This window comes from Miscanthus floridulus, chromosome 3, assembly GCF_019320115.1.
Source record: "Miscanthus floridulus cultivar M001 chromosome 3, ASM1932011v1, whole genome shotgun sequence".
NCBI classification, from domain to species: domain Eukaryota; kingdom Viridiplantae; phylum Streptophyta; class Magnoliopsida; order Poales; family Poaceae; genus Miscanthus; species Miscanthus floridulus.
This window is the reverse complement of record NC_089582.1, coordinates 82,383,830-82,410,017: the sequence shown is the minus strand read 5'-3', so window position 1 is coordinate 82,410,017 and position 26,188 is coordinate 82,383,830. Positions and strand designations below refer to the sequence as shown.

At 44.7% G+C, this 26,188-nt stretch overlaps 1 protein-coding gene, 1 long non-coding RNA gene and 1 pseudogene across 2 annotated transcripts; all 3 read right to left on the bottom strand.

Annotated features, from left to right (window-relative positions):
• Positions 1-413: 413 nt before the first annotated feature.
• Positions 414-4,317, bottom strand: LOC136546001 (uncharacterized). The gene is made up of 5 exons (XR_010781206.1): positions 4,003-4,317; positions 2,215-2,309; positions 1,134-1,239; positions 724-844; positions 414-635 (listed from the first exon to the last, which is right to left on the bottom strand). It is a non-coding gene; the product is annotated as an uncharacterized lncRNA (long non-coding RNA).
• A 12,595-nt stretch (positions 4,318-16,912) lies between these two features.
• Positions 16,913-18,239, bottom strand: LOC136546000 (galactoside 2-alpha-L-fucosyltransferase-like; the record flags this gene model as incomplete). The annotated part of the gene is made up of 1 exon (XM_066537984.1): positions 16,913-18,239. A coding segment is annotated over one exon (1,317 nt), but the record flags the coding sequence as incomplete, so codon positions are not given.
• A 2,008-nt stretch (positions 18,240-20,247) lies between these two features.
• On the bottom strand, positions 20,248-25,438 carry LOC136543940 (uncharacterized; annotated as a pseudogene).
• Positions 25,439-26,188: the final 750 nt, after the last annotated feature.

The window sequence follows — 26,188 nt, the reverse complement described above, 5'->3', positions numbered from 1 at the left end:
GAGTTCGTGTAGCTGAAAGTGTTTGGCAACGCAGAGCTGGAGCAGAGCTGTAAAAAAAACGGCAGCGGAGCAGTCCTAAACACCCCCTAAAACACCCCCTAAAACGGTAGCGGTTTGCATGCCTCCAACAAACTGGAAGAGAGAACGCTAGCTAGTTTGAACCTTCTTCCTATATCAAAAACTTTGCTGCGCTTTAATAATTTAGATTTGTACAAGTTAAGTGCCAGTGCGTTGCTACGGGTGTACATACAGCCTGTTCGGGAGGCCGTATCGTATCGTGGATTATTTACTGCTGGCTGGTTTGGTGTGAGAGAAAAACACTGTTCCTGGCTGGAAATTTACGATCGTTTACGAGCAAGCGAACAGGCTGATAGAATCTCATGACAGATAGCCACACGTGTAGAACATATGTAAAATCTCATCCATTCATTAACAATTTATTTGACATAAACCTAAATATCAACCATAGAAGAAAAGAGGCATGTTAGAAATAATAACCATCACGTTACAAATTAAACATAAATTCACGTATAGTTACTGAAAATATATTATAATATAATGAGTACATCCAATCAGTAACATGTCCACGAGATCATCATACGCTATTTGTCTTCTATTGTTCACACTTCTATTACCTGAAATGTAGATGGATACGACAAATGTCAGTAACAAAGGACACAAATGGAAGAAAATATAACACTTATATAAAACAGAAGACAATACCTTTTCATAGAGTGAGGACCTCCTTGTAGACAATATTTTTCATGTATATACTATTTATTTTCGTCTTTTTTTCTATCCTTGTTATCACTGGGTGGGACGGCAAGGATCTGGAAGTGGCTCACTGTGGAATAAAATATTTGAGTTTACAACACAAAATTACGAAGTTTTGCAAAATGCAGGAAAAGAAAAAAAAACTAATGCTCTAGACCATGCTAAAATGGCTGAGCACAGTGAAATCAATAAGGAGACACTGAGATCTCAGAATGACTCATTTTGCTCAAATAAATGCTGCAACAACTGGGGACAAATTAAGAAACTGGATCATGCGCCAGGAGCTACCATCCTACCACTTCTGAAAACAACAAGCATAGCATGAGCAACTTGAAGGTAACAAGAGAGAAGATGCATACTGTTATATTTTCTGATTTGACAGAGTATCACTCTGAATATCTCCAGGCCCTTGCAATAAGAAGTTTTTTCAAAACCTGAGCTGAAAGACCTGAATCATGCCACGACCTGCAAGTAAATAAGGAGCCATACAATCACTCACCACACCTAACCTGAGCCCCACTTTGCTAGTCAGAGACCGATGGGAATATTATGCACAGTTGTTTGCATCAGAATTCCATTGATATATGCTTGCCGGGAGGAACTCTCGGAGCAGTATTGGTTTTTGTGTAGGCAAACGTGCCCTTAATCCACAATAGCAATTTTATCTTTAATTGTAGGTATTGTTTTCAATTAATGTCTACACCCTATTTTCAGGAAGCAGCGAAAGCAAATGAAGTAACTCGAGGAAACTATAGATCACACAAGTCGAAGTCCTCTAGATCAAGTTTTATATCTGCCAGTAAATGGACTTCTGAATCCACTACTGAAAATCAGATTTTTTTTATAGAGTTTAGACCTACTGCTTTTCTGAACCAGAATAGTACTTCTCAGCTTCATGCATGGTAATAACTAATGCACATATATTTGGGGTAAAAAAATAGTGTACCAGAGCAGGAGCAAGTCAATATTATCACAAGACAAGATTATGTTGACTCGCAATTCAGAGATATTGATATTTTGCAGTAACAAAAAAGATTGCAAAGCTGCCGGATCAAAGGCCATGGCTGCCATTTCTCATATCAACATACAGCTCACAGTCAAATTGCTGTCAATTAATTGCTTACCATTCCATGGATTAAGCATTCAGTGGACCATGATTAAGTGGAGGTTGGTTTATTAATTTCTTAGCTTCATGAGCAATTTATATGTTTGCGAATGCACTACTCCTCTGTCCATACAAACATGATTCAGAAAGAAGTTCAGTTATCAGCTTCGATTTAAGAATCATCTGGAAAGTTTTTTTTTTTCTAAAATTTAGTTCACAGATTTTATCATGTCCCTGAAATAAGCTCTTCTCGGCTGTATGTATCATTGGGCATATATCAGGAAGTCAAAAGTAAAAAAAATTCATGCCAATTATCCAGCAGTCATAGAATTTACCTGCAAATGGAGTGCCAATATCTGTAGGACTGTAGCTGGCAACAAACGCCTTGATGGCACACGACAGCCTTGATGCTTATCAGAGGTGTATTAAACTGTGTAATGATGACAATGACAATTTGTTTTAGGTAACTGGAGAGATGGTGGAGCAACTGAAATAACTGACCGATGATGAAATACATGTGAGAGTTGTCAGCTTGCTGCAACAAATGGAAGATTTCATAAAGCAGATAAATGGAAGATTCAAACGGGAACGCAGGTAGCAGCAAGGATAAAGGAAGACATACACCAAAGGAAGAGAGCTCTTGAGTACGTTTAGCTCACAGGTGTATGGGGGGAAGATGGGGATGAAACTTTAATCTCGCTAGTCGTTGATTGTACATAAACTTTCTTTCCTCTATCTTAATTGAAAGGCAGAGCTCCTGCCATTGCGTTCAAAAAAATAAAGCAGATAAATATAAAGTTCACTAATTCACATATTAATTGAATTGGCTAAACAACTCTCAGCTTATCTAAGGCATTATTTCTTATAGTCTGCAACTAATATACCAAATTTCTGAATGACAGGACGAATACTGGAGAGGTTATCTAAGGCATTATTTCTTATATAGTCTGCAACTAATATATCAAACTTATCTGCTATTGAGTAGTGGCTTCAAAGGTACGTAAGCATAGGTTGGTGCTTCACAAAATGTAAATCTACAAGAAATGCATTATGAAACTCAAAACGATTGAGCATTCTAAAAATCTCTACTACTGTTAAAACCAGGAGGGTTCTAGCATGTCAACATCAGACTCCTAAGCAGGGTTCTAGCATGCCAAATCAAACTCGTAAGCATTAATTTTTTTCTACTATGAGAACTGATCCAGATTAAGAAAACAAGCAACTAACTCTGACAGCACAAAGGCACATGGTAACCTGCTCCACTGACCCTATACATAACTCAAAAATATACTGGCTCAGGGATAAAAAAAAATAAGTGTAGCAGTAGCATCTATTTTCAATTGTACTGTAGAAAAAATAGAGATAGCAGTAGCATCCGTTTTCAGTTTTGCTTGAGAAATGAGAACAAGTAGCATCTGCTTTCAGTTTTTACCATTGTCGGATTGTTACAGTTTCAGCAAGTGCAGGTGTTAGGACTACAGAGTACATACCAGTAGTAGTGCCAGTGTTTGCAGGGACTAAATAGCTATGATAGAGATGACCATTATTAATCTGATAGAGTATGATTTTCAAATGTTGGATGGCTAGCTATGATAGAGATGACCATTATTAATCTGATAGAGTATGATTTCCAAACATATAAGCTGCAGAAATTATGACAACTCACTGGGTAGGTTCTCACAGCCGCAGAATTATATATCTAACACAACAAAGGTTGAAAGGAGATATTGATTCAGTCTGAAGATGAAAAGTATAGCCATAAAGTCAATACACGAGAAGAAAATGGTCTGTATATAGGCTCTCAACCGGATGGCTCCTTATAGGAAAAAAAAACAGAATGGCGGTTCCCCTATTGCAGAGTTCGTCCGATCCACACCTCTCACACAACTACAGCAATGAGCACGTCCGAAGGTCACAGGTCGCAGGCCCAGGACTATCAGGAGAGAGACGCCGTTAGCACTGGGATTGGGGCAAGGAGCTGAGCGTTGAGGCAGAGAAGACAGGTGTATCAGGAGAGAGACACCGTTCGCACGGGGATTGGGGCAAGGAGCTGAGCGTTGAGACAGAAGACAGGGAGGAGGAGCCGGGACGTCACGGTGCCAGCCGCGGAACGGTGAGCATACCTGCTGGGTGCTCGTCGCCGGTGAAGGGCCCGATGAAGATCTGGCGAAGGGATCGACGAAGGCACGAGCTCGTGGCGTGCGACAGCAGCAGCGCCAAGCAGCGTCGGCGGAGACCTGTGCCACTGGCGCAGCGGTGTGATGGCGACGGCGGCGTTGGCGTGAGAGACGGCGACGAGCGTCGGCGGCCGCCGAGGCCCCTGAGGCTGTAACACCCGTAACCGACGGCGATCGCCGACGACGTGAGCAGGATGGATCGCCGGAGTTGATACGGAGCCGAGAGGAGCCGAGAGGAACCTCTCTCCTTCACGTTTTCTATTTCTGAATATTCGATGAGAAGGTCTTACAAGCCATAGTACAGTATATAACAGGTCCGCGGGACCCACATGTCATAGAGTCTATTACATAATATGGCCGATTACGCCTTCAAGTAGATAAGACGACTTCTCCTCTTTACGCCATCACCCCGTAGCTGTAACACCTCCCCCGCCTGGAGATCTTGCTTGTCCCCAAGCAGGCGCATGTGGAAACCTTGCTCGCAGCACATGGTAGTCTTCCCAGGTGGCTGTCGACTTGGGCAGACCGGACCATGTCACCAGGACTTGGGGGATTGCATTGTTCCCCTTTTTCACCAACCGGCGATCTCAGATCATCTCAGGTTCAGTTTCAGCAGCCTGCAGATCAGTTAGCATGGGCAATGTAGAAAAGACAGGTGTATAGTTGGGGGTGTATGGTTTCAGTTGGGATATGTGGAGGACTGGGTGAATGTTGCTAGAATCAGGCAATTCCAGTCTATAAGCCACCTTACTAAACCTTGTTGTGACTTTATATGGGCCAAAGAACTTGTAAGCAAGCTTGGGATAAGGTCTACTAGCTACGGAGGACTGTGTGTAGGGCTGAAGTTTTAGCAGTACTTGATCCCCAACACTGAATTCTCTGCCAGTCCTGTTTCTATCAGCCTGCATTTTCATTCTGTTCTGGGCCTGCTCAAGTCTTTGCTTCAAGAGTTGGAGATGAGCTTCCCTTGCCTCCACCACTTCAGATACCTCTGTGGGTGCAGTCTCAGATGTGGATACAGCCAAGCCCAAGTTGGGATCAAATCCATATAATGCTTTGAATGGAGAACAGCCCAAGGAACTATGAAAGCAAGAATTGTACCATAGTTGGGCCAGTGACAACCAGCTCTTCCATGTGCTAGGGGAATCCTGAACTGAGCATCTGAGATACATCTCCAAGCATTGGTTTACTCTTTCAGTTTGACCATCACTTTGAGGATGGTAGGCAGTAGAAAGTGACAGATCCACTTTGTACAGCTTAAACAGTTGCTTCCAGAAGTGACTAACAAAAATGGTGTCTCTATCAGTCACAATGCTCGGCCATACAACTTCACAATATTTTCCAGAAACAGCTGTGCAATGGTAGCAGCAGTGTATGGGTGCTTGACAGGAAGAAAATGGGCAAATTTTGTCAACCTATCGACCACTACCAAGATTACAGAATATCCTTCAGATTTGGGTAACCCCTCTATAAAGTCCATTGACAAATCTTGCCATACCCCAGCTGGAATAGGAAGTGGTTGCAATAGGCCTGATGGGTGTGTATGTGAATACTTAGATTGTTGACAGATTTGGCACTGTTTAACAAAGCTGTCCACATCACATTTCATACCAGGCCAAATGAACAACTTCTTCAATCTGTGATATGTGCATTGACCCCAGAGTGGCCTCCTAGGGCACTAGAGTGGAAGGCTGCAATTAACTTGGTTTGCATAGCAAAGTTTTGACCCACCCAAATCAAGTTATGTTTCTTGATCACCCCATTTTCCAAACTGAATCCATTTTCATCAGGGCTGGTTATAGCCAACTGTGCTAACAGCTGTTGGGACTTGGCATTAGTAGCATAAGTGTTACATACCTCTTGTACCCATTGAGGTTGTAAGGTAGAGACTGCTTGAACTGCCATGAGATGAGCAACTCTAGAAAGAGCATCAGCTGCATGATTTTCCTTGCCCTGGCGATATATGATTTTGAATTGCATTCCCATCAATCTAGTCATGGCTTTCCTTTGCATATCTGAGTGCAGATTCTGCTCATTCAAGTAGGAAAGAGACTTGCGGTCAGTGAGAATGAGGAATTCCTGCCTTTGAAGATAAGGTCTCCATTTCTCAACTGTCATGATCAATGCTAGAAATTCTTTCTCATAGATGGACAATCTGTTGTGCTTGTCACCCAAGGCCTTGCTTAAATAAGCTATGGGCTGGCCCTTCTGCATTAACACAACCCCAATTCCATCACTATATGCATCTGTCTCAACAGTAAACTGCTCTTGGAAATTGGGTAATGCAAGTACTGGGGTATTTGCCATGGCTACTTTCAAATTGTCAAAAGCTTCCTGAGCTTGAGATGTCCACTGAAAGGTTTTGTGCCTCAACACTTGAGTCAATGGTTTTGCAATCAGACCATACTTTTGCACAAATTTCCTATAATAGCCTATTAAGCCTAGAAAAGCCCTGAGTTCTGTTGCAGTTCTTGGGGTTGGCCAATTCATCATATCAGCTGTCTTAGATGGATCAGTAGCAACACCTTTGTCAGAGATGATGTGGCCCAAATACTCTAAAATGCTTTGAGCAAAGGAACACTTGGAGGCTTTCAAATAGAACTTATGAGCTCTCAGTGTTTCCAAGACTTGCTGGATGTGAAGAAGATGGTCTTGTTTGGTGGCACTATAGATTAAGATGTCATCAAGAAATACTAAGACAAACTGTCTTAAGAATGGTTGCAGAAGCTGATTCATTATGCATTGAAATGTAGTAGGTGCATTTGTCAGGCCAAATGGCATGACCTTGAACTGGTAGTGACCCTGATGGGTCTTGAAAGCAGTTTTGTACTCATCAATTGGCAGCATTCTAATCTGGTGATACCTAGATCTCATATCCAATTTGGTAAAGTACTTAGCACCTGTCAACTCATCCAAAATCTCTTCCACTATGGGCAGGGGAAACCTATTTTTGATTGTTAGTGCATTTAACTTTCTGTAATCTACACAAAAGCGCCAGGTCCCATCCTTTTTCTTCACTAGTAGCATAGGGGGGCAAAGGGACTATGGCTGTGGGTGATCAAACCAGCTTGCAATAGTTGCTGCACTTGCTTCTCTATCTCATTTTTGTGCTAAGGAGAATAATGGTATGGTCTTGAGTTCACTGGTACCGCATCAGGAAACAAGGAGATAGCATGATCATAGCTTCTATGCGGGGGTAAGTCAGTAGGTTCCTGGAACACATCCGCATACTGATGTAATAGCAATTGCAACTCTACATCCGTGGTACCATGTTGTTTGGAGGACTCAGAGTGAGGTGGTGCAGGTTCCACCATGACATATACCCAAATGTCATTGCCTTGTGTAGACTTATACACTTGCTTAGCTGAAATGGTGTTAAGTGCCAATGGTGGAGGCTGTATATCTTTAAGAAGAATGTCTTTGTTCCTGTGCTGAAACTGCATAGTTTTCAGGTTCCAGTCACATTGCATTAGACTGTGAGCCTTGAGCCAGTCATACCCTAGGATAGCATCATATGGTAGCAGATCTAGGACTATCATATCAGTATGAAATGTATGGCCCTACACATACCATTCTAATCCTTGCACTTGTGCTGTTGTGGTCATCCAGTGCCCATTAGCCAACTTGATCCGCTGTGGCTGGATTGGTGTAGTTGGCAGATTGTTTAATTGGACAAAATGAGAGCTAACAAAGCAGTGACTGCTCCCTGTGTCTACCAAAATAAGCATGGTCTTGTTTTTCATAGTGGCTTTCAATTGGATAGAATCTGTCGATTCAGTTCCTGCTAATGCATTGAGTGAAAGCTATCCAAAAGTCTCAGTGAGAGCTTCATCAATGGCCATTTCATTTAGTAAATCTTCATTAATGTGCCTATCCAAGTCATTCACTACTAAGGCATTGATCTATGGTTTGTTTCTCTTGCCACAAATTTCCGCATGTCTTGGCTCATACTTTTCTCCACAGGCATAACATAAGTTGTTAGCCTTCCTATAATCTCTGAGTTGTTTGTCTCTCCAAAGATTCCCATAGTGATTTGCTAGTTTATTGTCTGTCCTAACCTGAGGATGCTTGTTCGGAACATTCCTATTCTAAAACTTCTGCTTTTGCCTGTCTGCAACCTTTTGTTGGATCTTTGCAATTACGACAGCTGTTTCAACAGTGGCTGGCACCTGAGGTTCCACCATAGCTCAAATATCATCTCTCAGTCCTCTGACATACTGAGTTGTAAAGAATAATGACTGTAGTGGCCATCATGCATTGAGACATCAAACTGCAGAGACTTGAATTGAGAGGTGTATTCCTCCACAGTTGCTGTTTGTTTTAAGTCCAACAAATCATTCAGTGCAGACCTATGATCATCAATGCCAAATGTCTCCTGCATGTCTCTGATGAACTGTTTCCAAGAAACATTGGTATGGGTCTTCTTGTAAGCCTGCCACCACTTAGTTGCATTCTCTTGCAAGAGCATAGTAGCTGCCTCCACCCACAATTCTTTAGGGATGGCATAGATAGAAAAATAATTAAGACACTTGTCCACCCAAATTTTTGGTTGGGATCCATCAAAAGCAGGGAAATGCATCTTAGGCAATGTATGATGAGGCAAACTCTCCCTGGGATGATGCTTTTGCTGTTTGAAATGCTTGGATGGTTCAGCTGTCTTCTTTCCTCTAGCGAATACATTCTCAAACATGACTTCCTCTTCTTCAGCTAGCACTGATCCTTCACTGAGGTACGCTGCTTCAGTGTCAAATTGCCTGAGGGTTAGATGGGCCACCGCCTGCCCATTGGCCTTGACCTGCTTAGCCAACTCGCGTTGTTCATTAGTATAGAGATCCACTTTCAAATTAGTTTCAGTGATTTGCTTCTTCACCTCCTGCTGAGTGACCCCCATTGAATTCATTCTCTCGGACAACAAATCCAGATGGTCCAACACGTCCTTCCACCGGCTCTGCTCTTCACTAGCATGAGTCGCCATGTGACCTAGCAAGATCTGCGTCTGTGCTGACGGCTGCGCTGGCTTAGAGGGTGCCATGGTGGATCACTGACAGAGACCAAAACTTGAAAAATTGGTGAAGCAATAGGTTCGGCCACTGTCCTCCCCTACCGCGTGCAACACCGAACACGATCACCGCCGCCTGGAAGTGAGGCTCGACCGAGGAATTTTACACGGAAACGCTGTTCCGCAACCCAAATCGAAGGACACTTCCTCGCCGTTCACCACCGCTCCGCAATCAACCACAGCGTACGGAATTTTACACAGAGACCGGCGCTCTACAACCCTCCGTCGTAAATCGATGCTAGCTAGAGAGAGAGTGAGCGAGAAGGGGTGTGCTCACTATGGTTCCACCACCGAACCCCATGTCGATGCCGAACCCCAGTCGAAGATGAGCCGCAGATGTGGACGTCGAGTACACGTCCAACCCCGTCGCGCCTCCGCCGTGCGCCTAGATCTGCTGGTGAAGCAGATCCGTACCGCCGCCGCCTTACGCCGCCGCCGTGCGCTTGTGCTCGGTACGAAGTCGAGCTCCCGTCACGCCGCCGCCTTGCGTATTTGGCTAGTGGATTGGGGATGGGTAGGGTAGGGTAGCGATCCGAGGAACTACTGTCTCTGATACCACCTGTAACACCCGTAACCGACGGCGATCGCCGACGACATGAGCGCACAAGGATGGATCGTCGGAGTTGATACGGAGCCGAGAGGAACCTCTCTACTTCACGTTTTCTATTTCTGAATATTCGATGAAAAGGTCTTACAAGCCACAGTACAGTATATAACAGGTCCGCGGGACCCACATGTCATAGAGTCTATTACATAATATGGCCGATTACGCCTTCAAGTAGATAAGACGACTTCTCCTCTTTATGCCATCACCCCGTAGCTGTAACAGAGGCTGAGCGGACCGCGGCCGGCCATGGTCCGGCGGAGGTGCGGAGCTCTGGAGATGGCTACAACAGGGGCGGGCGGGGGCAGCGCGACGACGATGGTGTCCTGAGGCCGAGTGTCGCGCGACGTCTGGGGCAGGGGCGGGCGGCGATGTGGGAGGCGTGTGGGTGCTCCGTGCTCGATGAGGCAGAGGCTGGCGGCATCGTCGATGTGGGAGATGGGGGGAGGCGGCCGTTCGAGGCATGTGGTGGGGTGGGTGGGCGTGGCAGATTCTTTTCCCGCGGGGAAGCCGCACGCGGGTCGAGGTAATTAGGGGTAAGCGGTCCGATTAGTCTAATCTGATGATAACAAGTGACCTTTTTTTGTTGTAGAGATATAATCCATCATCAGTGGATGCCTTGCTCGAGAGAGAGAGTGTATATATATATATAAAACTGCTACAATGTAGCTGGCTAAAAAATAACTTATTCTGTAGGCACTTTGAGTTACGATAATTACTATGTTAATTTACGAGATTATAGTAACTCTTTACTAAGTGGTTTACTATAACGTTATGTTAAATATCCATATATGTTATAGTAATCCAACTATCATAAATATGTATTTATATTATCATAAATTAATATATAAAATTATCGTAAATGGAGGTAACTACAAAATAACTTATTTTGTAGCTGGCTACTGAATATACTCTCCCTATATATATATATATATATATATATATATATATATATATATATATATATATATATATATATATATATATATATATATATATATATATATATATATATTCTTGACCTTTGGATCTGGATTTGCACAACACAAGGCATGATTATTCATAGGGAGATCCGTGATATGTATATATATGAGTACAAGTAGAATACTCCCATCTCTATACAGGAATCTTGCTTTCAAAAGACGGGCAGCGGATCGGACCACGTCGCCCGTTAATTCGATAACCGTTGGATCGGACCATCACATGATCTAGTCCGTCCGATGTGGATCGGTGCGGGTCCTCTACCCGCTTGCTCATCTACCCGAGCCTTCACGAAGCTTCAGGGCTGACGCTCGTCCCCTCCGCTTCTTCGCATGCTCTGCGGCCTCCGCTCTCCACTCCACCCTCTGCTTGCCGCGCCACCTAAGCGGGCTGGAATTGCGGACACCAGCGAGCCGGCGGCACACTGGCACGATGGCGAGCTAGCGCTGGCGACTGGCCCTCGGTGCGGCAGCCTTCCGGCCACCGCGTGAGGCGCTGGCGTGGCGGCGATCTGGTGGCAGGCCCTCGGCGCTCAACCACCGGCGCGACCGGTGCCGCTCAACCCACCGGCGCGAGTCCCTTGGCGCAGCAGGCCACCGGCGAGCTGGCGAGGCAGCAGGCTCCATGCGCGCAGCATCTAGGGGCAGGATCGACTCATGGCAGCGTCTCCCTAGGATCTGCCTACGGCGCTCATCAGCCGCCGGTAGCGACATCGAACCAGATTTTGACTTTGAGCTCAAGATGGATGATGGTCACCATGTGTTCGATGGAATGCTGGCAAGAGGAGAGATAGCCGCGCAACGCGGGCGGCGAGGCAGCATGCCGCAGATCCGATACAGTGGCGATGTGGGCAGCACAAGGCCTCTCGGATGGGATACGCCCGGCAAGAGATGGCCTATGCAGGTTCATCAGAGTTCCAAAGTTTGTTGTTCTTCATCAGGTTTGAAGCTTATCTCTCATCAAATATCATAAAATTTTGGTTCTGAGCCCTGGGGAGCACCGGAGCAGCACCTTGCTCAACAGAATGTCGTGGCCACCGAGCCTTGTGAAGAGCCGCATTGCTTGGAGATGGAGACGCAACGCCGGCTCACAAGCTCCTAGCTTCTGATACCGATTCACCACTTTCGACCTCCTGCGTGCCTAAGCAGCCAGCAAGGACACATTCATACTACAAAGGGAAGAAAGCTTCCACGAGTATGTGAAGAGTAGGAAGCTTAGCTTCGGCCACTTAACCATAGTAAGAAAGCTAAAGAGCTGAGAGAAACAAATATTTTGACATTTGGTTAAGTAAATTGCCAGGTTATGCAGGACGCATCCTTGCCAGGAGTAAGGACATGCTTTGATTGTATTTATCCTCTTTTATCTATAATATAATTAATAAAAAAATGTGTTCATAACAAAAATCTTTTAAAAAAACTGCTAAATAAACTAAGTTTAGGGGGAAAAAATGGCATCTGCAGCCTGTCTGATATTATACCTTTTATACGATGCATAGGCCCGTCTGATGCATCTTCACTTTTCACCTGCCTCACTGATGGAGTTGACTGTACTGTCAAATCAGAGGTAATAGAGTGTGCATATGTGATATACTACACCACGTTCAATTTATTTTTAGGAATGTGTATAGAACCTACATACAGTTATTAGTTATTGACATATACCTATTCTATTTGTAACTGTTGTGGTGAGTAGATAGCATGCACAGCAATGTTGTACCTTGCCCTGTTGTAGGCGTAGAATTTGGAATACATGGTCTTCACCGTAGCCCATATGGCAAGCTCATCTTGTACTAACTTTATTCTCATATATATATGTAAAGGTAAGGCCAGCAGCAAAATATCCTAGAAGCACTACACTACTTGCTCATCTTGTACTAACTTTATTCTCATATATATATGTAAAGGTAAGGCCAGCAGCAAAATATCCTAGAAGCACTACACTACTTGTATCCCTGTGTGTTCTAGAGCTCACCTTGAGCAATTCTAACATGAATTTGAACCCTATGAAGCTTATACCGTAACCTGTTCTTTTCTTTCTAATAGGTATATCAACATTTAAAATATGTGGTTAATTTTAGAGAATTAGATATCAATCATTGTATACTGGGCTAGTAATCTATGTGGGTCATCCTAGACTGGCCAACTCAACGGTGGGCACGGATAGTTTGTAGAAAACAGAGTTAGTTTCATTCACAACTATTATGATTGTGTAGACCCCAGATAGCATCTGATTCAAATTGACTGTAATGGGAATCAACTGATTTTATCTAGACGTCGCAAGTGTTTGATGATTGCATAGAGAATATATTTACTTATTATCTGTAACTGCTAGAGCATGCAATATTTCTTTCCTGGAATTAACGTAAGTGAGAGGAACATGTGTGTTGTGCCATTACAATATAAGATTTCCCACTAGCACTACCTTACCCTAAACAAGCTTTCACGTCTTTCAAAATTGGACCAGAATTCTTTTTATTTGTATTAACGGAAAAAGAAAGGCTTTCGTAATGTAGGTGAGTCCCTGCCCCCTGGATGTGGTTCTCATGCTATCAACAACATTTCTACAGTGAGGCTATACTTGTGCTAAGCTGCAGGTAGCTTCGTACGTTGGCTAGTAGCTGCTAAATGCATCAAATGATTGGTCAAAGTCCGCATCAAACCACCTGCTGACTTTGCTTGCTACTCGCCTGTGTGTTGCTGTATTGGTATGGTAATAAACATATCAATATGATGGAATCATGAGAGTACAGCTTTGGTTTTAGTGTTACTTCTGATTAGTTTGTTATCTGCAAATATCTTGTGAAAATATTTTCGCTTCACAGAATATGATAATCGTGACTCTTGATTTCTCCTGTACAAATGCACGGGTGCCATCTATTATCTATTAATATATATCCTATTCCTAAGCTAAACCAAAAACTAAAAAAAAAACTACCTGGATAACATCATAATATGCGCAACACTAAAATAACCACCGGTGATCTTTAGTTTTCTAGTTTATACGAGTAAAGGCAGTGATGCCGCTAGTCACATGCATGCATGGGAATTGGATGGAGAAAGATCATCATCGTTCAGCAGTTGGGCCGCTAGCTTACATCCTGTTTGGTTGAGCGTATCAGTCATGCTTATTTGTTATGATATAGTGTTTTTCTCTCAGAGCATTTTCAAGAGTTTCCTAAATATTTCTCATAAAAAGTCTATATTTACTCATTCCTAAAAAGGTTTTAGGAGAGAAAAAGAAGTTCATCTTCAATAGTTTCTAATATTTGACTTCTAAAAAATCAAATGCTGGTCTCATTTGACTTTTTCTGCGGTCTTCTTTTTTTCCACGCGAACCTCTTCATCACCGCACGTATCCACGCTGCCACCGCCTGCATCCGTCGTCTGAGACAACGGACGCAGCTAGGCTGGGCTGGGCTGAGAGAGCTGCAGAGGACATCCACTTGTTGTCTTTCACCTCCTCTTTCTCTCTCTCCGGTCTCGCAAGAAGACGAGGAAAAAGAGAGAAGCAAGGAGCATTTCGTTTTTAACTCCCGAGGCAACGCACCAAGGCCCAGTTTAGTTGCCGAAAATTTTGGCAAAACGATACTGTAGCATTTTCGTTGTTATTTGGCAATTAGTGTCCAATCATAGTCTAACTAGGCTTAAAAGATTCGTCTCGTGGATTTCGTCTAAACTGTGTAATTAGTTTTATTTTTTATTTATATTTAATGCTTCATGCATGCGTCCAAAGATTCGATGTAACGGGGAATCTTGAAAATTTTGACGTTTTGGAGGGGAACTAAACATGCCCCAACTAGCCAGCAACTCAGCACCTCCTCTCTCTCTCTCTAGGGGACGACATTGGTCTTCGTGAGGTGCTGATCGTGTTGTCGGGGAGGCACCGCCACGCCGCTCGCCTAGCGCCGCGTCCGGAGCAACTACTCCTAGGCAGGTAATAGTAGTACTATAGGTTGTTTCAGCCAAGAATGACCTGGCCATCCGGCGGCGCGCGCTGTCTGTCTGGCAGCGACGCCGCGCCGCCCCTACTTCATGGTCGTGGGCCACCAGTGAAGCTCCGCGTGGCCACGCGACGCGACCATGAAACAATCCCCGACGAGCTCTGGTGTCGCGCCCGCGCCCGTCCCTTCCCCCGCGGCCGCGGCCGCGGCCGCCTCCACCGGCGCGGCGCCATGCGAAGGTACCTCTTTCGCCACCTTCCTCCTCTTTGCGCGTGCGTCTGTCGCCGGCCTCGACGGAACGCCGCGACCACGACGCCAAGAACAAGAAGCGCCTACCGTAGCACGATGCGCCTAGCCCACGTTGCACCAGCGGCGGCGGCTTCTTCTCCGCCGTCAAGAGCGCGGCCACCGGTGGCAGCAGCAGCGACCCGTCGACGCCGACCCTCCGTTGCCGCACCCGCAGCAGCAGCAGCGACCCACCGGTGGCCAAAGGTGTTCATTAGAAGAAGAAAAAGAGAGAGAAATGGGTGTACCTAATGCGGTGCTGCCACATGGTGCAGCAGCGTGTCTTAGACTATCTGCAACAACAACACCAAAAATATAAGACACATTCAACGTTTGGGTAGCGCTACAGTCAAAGGGTTCAATACCCATTCGACATCATCTCCAACAACAGAACTCAAAAGAGAATCCTTTCTGTAAATAGGTAGGATACTCATATTTGAGTTGTGCCTGTCAGACGACCCAAAATAGGTCTCCCGTATAGGTATTCTGTTGAAAACTGATTTTAGATTTTCTGCTACCCATTTTGGGTTTGTTTGCCCATATAGGTCACCTATCGGAGATAGTCTGTCTCCAATAAGGAACCCATATGGACACCCAAACCCAAAATGGATAGCAAGGAACCCAAAATTAGTCTCCAACAGAGTACCTATATGGGAGACCTATTTTGGGTTGTCTGATAGGCACAACCTAAATATGAGCATCCTCTCTCCTGAAAACATATTTTCAGAAATGATTCTCTTTTAGGTCTTGCTGCTGGAGAAGATGCTGAACAGGTATTAAATCTTTTATCTGTAGCGCTATCTAAGGATAAATGAGTCTTGTATTTTAGGTGTTATATGCCTACCCCGCGTCTGTCCCTGGCTGGATTGGGATAGGTACACAAGCCAAGACCGATCGAAGAGCCAACATCTCCGTCACCATCATCAGCGCCGCAGTCCAGTGGTGCAACGTACGTTACCTTTCTCCCCTACACATTCATTATTATTATTACTAAAGTAAAATGTATCGGAGGTTCATTAACTTTTATTGAGGTGTCATCTAGATCCATCAATTTTGAAACTGTATTTTTAGGTACATAAACTTTTAAAATGGTTCACTGCAGGTCCATACTATTTATTTAACCTTAAATCCAAAGTACATTTACAGAAATCTTCCTAACTTTCTTTATCTTCTGACACGGTCACCGTCCGCGCACTTCATCAAGCGGCTGCGCCAGCACAAGGCGCTGCAGCGCCGGTGCGGCCTGGGCACCAAGGCGTACAGGGTCGCGGCCGCGCGACTCAAGTCCTGGCGCTGCAACGGCACCATGGACGGCGTCTGCAGGTACCTCGTGCCCGGTCGTCCAACGGCACGGCGGCCAAGGTGAAGGCCGTGCTGGTGGTCTCCCTGAAGCCGGAGTACTACGACAAGCTGCACAGCGTGTACTACACCAACGCGACGGCGACCGGCGAGGTTGTCACGGTGTACCAGCCAAGCCACGCGACGGCGACCGGCGAGGTTGTCACGGTGTACCAGCCGAGCCACGACCAGGACCAGCACTCAAAGGCGCGGGAGCACGAGTGCGCCTTGGGCGAGATCTTCTTGCTCAGCTACTGCGACAGGTTGGTGACCACGGGGTTCTTGACATTCGGCTACGTCGCGCACTCGCTGGCTGGGCTGTGACCCTGGCTGCTGATGCTGCCGGACCTCGCTATGCAGAGGGTTGCCGTGGTTTGCGTTAGGCCAGCGTCGGTGGAGCCATGCCTGCACTCGCCGCCGTCGCTCGTCTGCGGGGCGAAACAGGATCTTGACCCGGTGGTGCATCTGCCCTTCATGCGACACTGCGAAGATGTGGACTCTGGCGGTGGCCTCAAACTGTTCGATTGATTTTGCTCCTGCATAGATGCTTGCTTCTACGCAATGGTGCTATCTATCTGTACATTAGTGGAAATGAACAAATCCGCAGAAATAGCACACGAATTCGAGTCATAAAAAATATCCTTTTCATTATTGCTGTTTCACTCGGGGTGAACAAGTTTGAGCCTCAAGCTCATGTCTTCACAGTGTTGGACATGCGGCACCAGCTTTCCCGTATCAGCGCCGTGCTTCGCCCTGCAGTCGTAGAACGGCGGCCCGTGCATGCACGGCTCCATCGACTTGGCGCGCCGGCACGGCGGGTACGGCGTGGTGTGGTTCTCGGGCCTGAACATGATCCACGGCGTGAGCCCGCCGAGGCCGTGGCCGACGTAGCCGAACGTCGACCAGCCGCTGGTGACGATCTTGTCGGTCATGCCCAGGAGGTACATCTCCGCCACCGCCTTCATGTCATGCGTCGTGTAGCCGGAGAGCTGGTGCTCCTCGTGGCTCTGCTGGTACACGCTCACGACCTCGACGGTGGCCGTCGCCGACTGCCAGTACTTCCACCGGATGTTCTCGTAGGACCACGAGCTCAGGCAAGTCGTCAGGACAGCCTTCGACCGTGCACCGGCCATCGACCGACGGAGCGGTTCCTGCGTCACCACGTCGGGGAGCAGATGTTCTTGCGACGTGCAGGCGAGGATCTGATCCAAGATGTGCTGGAACGGAGTGTCCCCGTCGAACACCCTGACCTGGATGCCCAGCCTTTCGTCTGAGTCCCTCAGGTACGAGCTGTGGAATCTCGTGATCAGTCCCCACACTTTGTTCGTCGGGTGGAACAGGTAGTGCGCCAGCAGGTAGAACACCGAGTCTTTCCGAGGGAACATCCTGTCGAGCTCGTCCTGGTGCGCCGGGTTCAGGAACAGCGCCGGCACGAAGTAGCCGTCCGTCCTCATCAACAGCCACGGTGCGCGGCGGAGGAACTGCCGCTCGTCGTCGCAGCAGAAGAGCTTGTCGTGGTACGTGCAGGAATGGTCGAGATCCACGAACACGTACGGGAGCCTGGACACGAGCGACGCCGCGCTATCGTTCTGCACCAGGTTCCTATAGCTCTCCCGCACGTCGCCCGTCAGGTTATGGAGTTTACTGATCGGGAAGTGCTGCGGCAGCAACCACGAGGTCCCCGGGAACGGCTCGCAGGAGAAGATTTCGCCCATCGACGTGTTCCCGTCGAGGAGCTGGACGCGGTCGGTGAGCACGGCGTATAGGAACGCCGACGCCGCGGCCAGGATCCTGTTCCCGAGGCCCCTGTACGGCACTAGCACGAGGTACCTGCAGACGCCATCCTTAGTGCCGTTGCGGCGCCAGGATCTGAACCGCGCGGCCACGGCCCTGTACGCCTCGGTGCCCGGGCCACACTGGGGCTGCAGCGGCTCGTGCTGGCGCAGCCGCTTGATGAGGTGCGCGGACGGCGACCACGTTAGAAGATAAAGAAATATAGGGTTTTTTTACAAATGTACGTTGGATTTAAGGTTAAATAAATGACATGGACATGCAGTGAACCATTTTAAAAGTTCATTCTTCAAAAATGTAGTTTTAAAATTGATGGACCTAGATGACATCTCAACAAAAGTTAATAAACCTCCGGTGTATTTTACTCTTACTATTACTAGTAGTAGTACTAATATTTTATAATTAATTGATTTAATTACTCGACCATTGGATTGGATTACACAGAATTTTAGTCAATGCTCGCAACGCAAGGAGCTGTCGTGTGTGTTGTTGCAGCTGGCAACCAGTATTTATTTGGGGTTGGATTGGAATCACGCACACTAATGCCCCTATAATATTGTTGTTGGATGCCTAATAAAGAGCAACTTATAGTATTTATATAGAGTCTGTCTACCCAACAATCATGTATTTATGTAGTTTCAACACATGAATTTTTTTGCATTATAGAATTAAAATCCAACAACCTCTATTCTCCTTCTATCTCCAGCCTTCTTCTACCTTCAGACAATCATAAATTATAAGATCACAGATCCACAGATCATAAGAAACAATTTTTTTCTATGCAAGGTTAAGAGGACAAATCGATACATACATGCATCGTCTATGTACGTGCATGTGTACACTCGCATACCAACACGCAAAGCAAGAAGATCCGTGAGCGTATAGTAGCTGGATGGAAGAACAAGTAGAAGCTGCGCCTGAGCGTCGCGTTTTCAGCGCCTGTCCCTGGGAAGGCATGTGAGCTTCAAGTGGGCCGGTACAGACATACGTACACAGACAATCACAAAAAATCCATGTGTTTTTTTCCACTAAAACACATGTGTGTTGTATAGTATTTCTATTTATATATACTCCCTGCGTCCTAAAAATAATTAGTCTTGTTCTAAAAAAACTGTGTTTTTATAAGTTTGATCGGACTAAAATATGCATACAAATATACTAATATTTATGAAATTTAATAAGTATTAATAGATTAATAGCATAATAAGCATATTCAAGATAAAAAATAATAATATTTCTGTAAGTGCAATCAGATTTAAAAGGAATTTAACTTCTCTAAAAACAATATATATACATTTATTTTTGAACTATAAGAGAGTACGTACAAGAGAACGGGTTCAAAAGTACGCATGGACTGTGCTAGTCTACGACGGTCTTCATACTCCTCTAAAACTACTGGTATCCGTTTCAGATTAATAAATATTTATATAAATAAAATTGTATTTGAAATATCTCATATCTTTTGTTTGGCAAACCAATTTATCCGGGCGGCCGGTCCAACAATCATATTCATGGAAGTTTTGAACACAAAAGCGATAATTTCAGGGCCACACGTTTTTCCAGCAGTAGCAAACCTTTACTTACGTGAAACAGGACTCAAATTAAACCACCGCCTCCCACGTGGTCTTCTGGTTCATTGGACGTTTCACCAGCATGTTCGCTGGTTGGTTTATGGACTGAAAGCTCGACTAGTACTAGTATAATACCCGTGCTAACGCTACGGATTTTTCTTGAGAATGTCTCTTAAAATAATAAAATTATTTTTGCATAGTCTAATGTAAAAACAATTGTACTTGAGTCTATGTATAATTTTCTAATATTATGACCATCTAAGTTATATTTTGCCTAACTCCTTAATCATCTCTCGAAGATATTCAGGGATGTTGTCGGAACATTCGTTTGCACGACTCACCAAAACGTCTGCTAAGAATTCCATCCTCAGTGAAGTTGAGAGCTGTGCATGGTATATAGATTAACAATAAGTTACTGTTTTTCTATGTAGTGTACAATATATAGCTAGAGACTATATATGCTTACATTGTTGATCGGTGGCAATCTTTCGCCGTCCCAGAACTTCATGAAATTGTATACAAGAAAGCCTCCCAGTTTCCAGGATAAGATCAGTTGTTTATTTGATGTAAATTAATGAAATAAATTTTTTGTGATATAACAGGTGAAATATATTACAACTGGTTACCAGTATTTATTATGTGTAACCTTTGTTACACATGTAGGATATTCTTTCTTCCGGTCATAAATATTGCCGTTTCACTTAGAATTTGATAGCCCCATGGCAAGACTGAACATTCTAGCCATTGTGTGGAACGTAGGTATATAAGCCATTGCTTGATCATAACCCTTGAAACATGGACCATCTTAAAGGGGGTCCATAATGTGCACGGTTTTGTTTTCCATATCCATTATGAATAAAATGTACAGTCCGCTTTGATAATATGATAGTAGAATCTAAAAACAAACATAGAGAATATAAGTGCTAAACAAAATAAATTAATTTTGTACAGTAGTACACATAACATAACTTACGTTGTTACAATCTTTAATTTTGTAATCCATGTCCGGCCAACACTCAAGTACTTTTCTCAATTTCCCACGGTATTCGTTGTCAATTCTGCCACAACATCGTGGATCTCGTCCAAACCCAGTTATTTCCTGAGGATTGTGCAAAAATATATTTTAATTAATTATACAATTATTGTAAGTCTTTGATAAACAATAAATTTATATATCAACTTACAGCAAACTTGAGGTCCATGAAGTGGAATTTTTGTTTCTTACCAACCATATGTTGGTTGCACGCAGCCATCCGAATAGCCATATTTAAGCATTCATGATCCATCTCTAGATCATCATCTAAAATATTTTTAATCTTGACAAGATTCAAAGAAATTAGGTACGGTCGTGTACTTCGTACCCACTCTTTGCTATAAAACAAGGTTAATCCACAAATTACTTTTTGTATGAATTCTAGAACGGATAACTGAAATATCAAAATTAGAACAAAACAGTTTACTATAGAATGACTTACTGAAGTAAAGTTTTGTCGCTGGCAATGAATTGGATGTTTGTGCATATTGCAGCCAATATTTGTTCCCTACTTTTCCACTTTATTGCACGTGTCAACTTAATTTCACCCGACATTATTATATCCAGCTCATCGAGCTCTGTGACATCACCATCTAGCTCATTGTGGGTCTCTAACTGTTGCCCATGATCCGGTAACCCTCTTGCTTCATTTAACGGGGAGTTATACAAGATCGCAGGTAGTTTGAACCTGAAGTTACTTATATCTCCTAGAAAATTTGAGCAAGTTCTGATATATATTAACCAATCCAAAAGAAATGATTATGTTTAGAAATAAACTCTTATAGAATTACCTGGGTGACATGGTTAGATAAAGCAGTTCCAGTCCAATATTCCATATAATTAATCAGCCATAATCCACAACTACAACTGAGCATATATTCCAAAAAATGAATGAAATATGAGTTTTAGAGGTACTGTTGTTGGTTGTGCAATTGTATATACACGAAATGGAAAGATAGTTTACCCATCTTTTTGCATTTGTTCAGTAATCTTATGTTTAATCTACCAAGATGACACTTCGATACCGTGTAGCCATTTAGTTTGGTTTAGTAGTTTAGATTTCAGTGCATGCTTTATTAGTCTTTCCATTCCTATTAACTGGAATGACCAAAACACCAAGGTTAACTAAGAAAGAGATAATGAAGAATTTTAAAGAAGTTTGTATATCAATTGTTAAGCCATACCGTATATCTGAGATCTTTCCAATCTGTCATATTTTGTCCGAAGGAATCCAAAACATATATTTCACCTTCATTTGCATTCACGGCCGCCAGGTACCAGTGAAAATTTGTAATGTTGATAGGAAGGAAGACCTGCAGTAATAGACATTTATCTAAACTATTTCCTTACATTTGAAAGGGTATAAAATTAGCATATGTGAAACCAATCACCACCGAGCATCCAGAACCTGGAGACAAGCAAGATTAGGTACAACCTCTGGCGACAAGTAGGATTAGGTGTTGTCAACCAGAAGCTACAATGTTAAGGATAAAATGTCACATATAGGTATAGCAATCATTCGATGTTATGATTCATTAGATTTGGGAGGCTCAATCACACCAAACAAACACAATAGTCATGAGATGACATGATAGTGCAGATAAACATATTGGAGCTATAGCTTTAGCTTCCTAGTGTACACCCATGAAACAGAATCATGTTTTCACAATGGCTTGGCTTCACAGGTGCATCAAGTTTTAAGTTTTGAAACTATGTAGTGCCAAAGTTTACGCAAAGCATTAATCAATTCATTGTCACTGGCTCTAGATTTGAAGAAAGGCAAGGCAAACCTAAGCCCAGGCATGCAGGCATTCAAATAAACCCTAGCCTTCACGGAAATAAAAAAAAGGAAGGCAAGGCAAACCTTCAAGTGCGTGAGGTCTCAGGCTTTGTCCGTGGAGGTGGGGGCACTGGCCACGCGCATGATCTCTGCGGAGCTTTCGGAGTCGACGTCGTGGACGACACTCGATGTAGATCACGATGGAGGGACGTGTCGCCGCCACTGATCGTACGTCGCGGAATCGCCGTTGCTGGTTGCCGTGATCAGGATCCCGGTCGTCCTCCGTCGTGGACGAAAATAAAAAAAAGGAAGGCAAGGCAAACCTTCAAATGCGTGAGGTCTCAGGCTTTGTCCGTGGAGGTGGGGGCACTGGCCACGCGCATGACTCCGTGGAGCTTTCGGAGTCGACGTCGCGGACGACACTCAATGTAGATGACGATGGAGGAACGTGTCGCCGCCGCTGATCGTACGTCGTGGAATCGCCGTTGTTGGTTGCCGTGATTAGGATCCCGGTCGTCCTCCGTCGTGGACGGAAATAAAAAAAGAAAGGCAAGGCAAACCTTCAAGTGCGTGAGGTCTCAGGCTTTGTCCGTGGAGGTGGGGGCACTGGCCACGCGCATGATCTCCATGGAGCTTTCGGAGTTGACGTCGCGGATGTCACTCGATGTAGATCACGATGGAGGGACGTGTCGCCGCCGCTGATCGTACGTCGCGGAATCGCCGTTGCTGGTTGCCGTGATCAGGATCCCGGTCGTCCTCCGTCGTGGACTGCTAGCACGGGCACGTTGCGGAATCGCCGTTGCTGGTTGCCGTGATGGACGGGCAGGCGTCGGGCTTCCTTTTTTTTCGTCGATGACGGACGAGCGGGCGTCGGGCGTGCTCACGTGGAAGGGAATTTTTGTTTTCTTTTTTTCGTCGATACGGACGGCGTTTGTTTCCTTTTATACGGACGGGAGCATTGAAGCCTCCGTGATAAGTCTCAAGTTTTCAATTATAGTAGAGACTGATTTGTTATGAAAGAAAAATACTATACCATAACAGATAAGCTCTAGCTAAAACCAATAAACGAACAGGCTGCACATCCTGATCGTGTGGCTGCTTGACTTGTCCTGGACACCACACCGTCCACCGTGGATGTGACCCATCCGCTGCTTTTTTATTCCTATTTTCTCCCACCAATCCTGCTAACAAACTACTAGTTGATCGTTTATATATTTATATAGATATTTATATATATATAGATATTTATATACGGTTGGTTAGCTCAAATGCGTTTTTCAAGTATTTGCAAATCTTTGTTATGTCAATATTGTAGTCTTTAGCTGACCAAAATCTTAATAATTCACTCTGTTATCCTTCCTTCATCCATCTCATATATCTTCCTGGTAGATTACACCCCGTTCGCTTGAACTTTATCAGTCATGGTACAGTGTTTTTTCCTCACAACAAATCAGCTTCAGCCGGTTTATCAGCCGCAAAAATCATTAGCCGAACAGCTCTATTACAACTGTGGTGCGGTTCAGTAGTTAGAGTCGCACCCTTTTATTTATTTTTTTGTTATGACTTGTATGGGTTTGATTCGTCAGAAAAAATTGTTTTCCAAAAAAAGAACACGCCTAGCCAGCAACAGGCAGCAGACTACTCCCTCTATCCTAGAACAAATCAACTTCTAGATGTAACATCCTAGATGTTAAAAAACAACTAAAATTTTGATCATGAGCATCATTGAGCATAATCACCAATTATCATGTCATTTATGCATTTCAAGTTTCAATTATAGCATTCCTATGTTGCTTATATGGTGTTTTATATGGTACATGAAATGTTAGCAATAATAATATTTAAGGTTCTTTGTGAATTTTATATATGTGAATTTGCTTAAACAAATAAAATTTTGTTAAAGTAAGGTTTGTTGTTTAAAGTATACTCTTGGATGTGGAATCAAAATATGATAATATTTCTAAGTCAAACATGTTTAAATTTGAGCTCAAAGATTGGATTTGGTGCTGGATTTCACACTGCCATTTGAATGTCCCTGAAAAACAGTTCTTAAGCTCAATCTTTGGAGATTTATTAAGCTAATTTTCATGGATAAAACTTGTGCAACTTTTGTACTATGAATTGGTGTGAAGTGTGGACTCTGATGATATGCAATTGCTTGTGATGTTTGATCCATGTTTGACCACTAATTAATTTACCTAAGATAGCTAATCAACTCTGTTTTTAAAACCCTAATCTAAACCCAGTGTTTCAGTTCCAAGTTCCCTCTTTCTAGATTCAAAATCTTCAAAACCATTTAGTTTTTTGTGTCGATCCTTGAAGAGATGTTGGAGAGCATGTGTAGACGAACAACTTTTGTTCTGGTCATCGATCGAATTTCTGTTTGGTTCATGGAGAAAAAGAGAGGAGAAGTTGGTCTATCAGCCATGAACAGTAGGTCGGCAAGCAGTGCCACGCAGCTGCTTCGCCGCCGGTGGCCGCCGCCCTCCTTTGCCGCTTTCGCGTGCGCAGCCATGCAGCTGTTTCGGTGGCGCGTGCGAGCAGGAGCTGGAAACGCCTGGAGACCCCCTCGCCGTTAAAATGCGAAGCCACCGGTCGCGCTCTCCCTTTCCCTTCTCTGCTCACCGCCGGTGAGCCCGGTCCGCCTTCATCGCCATCGAACTGCCAGCGCCCAATTCCTTTTGCTAGCAGCTCCACCTCACCCTTGCACTCCTCGCTGACCCGCTTGCATCGTCTTTAGCCATCAGAATACGCTGTGCGTCTGTTTTCTGTCACGCAGTTCGCCATGACCGCCGGGAGCGCTTCCATCGTGGCCAGGCTTCTCTGAAGCATCTATCTTCCTCATGTCTTTCGTTTTGGCTTCACCTTAATGCCTTGATGCTCATAGGCTCGGTAGCTTCTTGTTTGGCATACAGGACACGCCGGAACGACGTCGCGCCGCCGGTTCGCGCCGCCGCTTTCGTCCCCGACGCCAACCACAGAGCTCCGCCTCGTCTCCATCTCTACCCGTGAGCGTATTAGAGTCACGGTGAGCACCCTGAAGTTACCCCGCGTCCTAATTAGGTTATCCGCGAGCCAGAGAAACGATTTCGCCGTCGCGCCGTCATGTCGTGAACCGCCGTGCCGCCATGGATGTAGCAGAGCTCGTTGCGAGCTATAATTCGTCCAGAAGATACCTCGTTTAGAGTTTCTAGGTCGTATTGAAGCTGTTGGTGCCGTTCTCGTAGTCAGAGACCTCGCCGACGGCATGTTCCGCCACACCGGAGCGCCGTCGATCCGCCGTGGCCGTCGCTGTGCTCATCGCGGTGCCCTAGATGCTCGTCTAAGGCTGTGAGGAGATGCGGGGAAGAGAGAGGCGTTCGCCAGTGTATCCCTCGTCGCCGGGGACCTCGCCGTCGGCGGGTACCCGCCGGTCAAAGGCGGCGCCACCACGGTCAGCGCGGGCGCGCTGCGCTGTTGACCGGGCCCTGCTGGTCAGTGAGAGTGGGTAGGTCGCAGACGAGTGAGAAAAGTTTATTTCGGTTTTATCTTTTTCAAAAATGTTTAAATGTGCTGATTCTTGTTTAATTCATAACTAAATAATATGAGCTGATAAAATTATGAAAATTTTTATGTAGCTTTATTATCATATGATCTACAGTATGATATGGGCATTTTCAGTAGTTTTGTTATGTTGCAAAATTACCTCTTTTAATTAATAAATGAACCTTCCATGATTTTTATAGGCTAAAATAATTATCCTTTAATCAT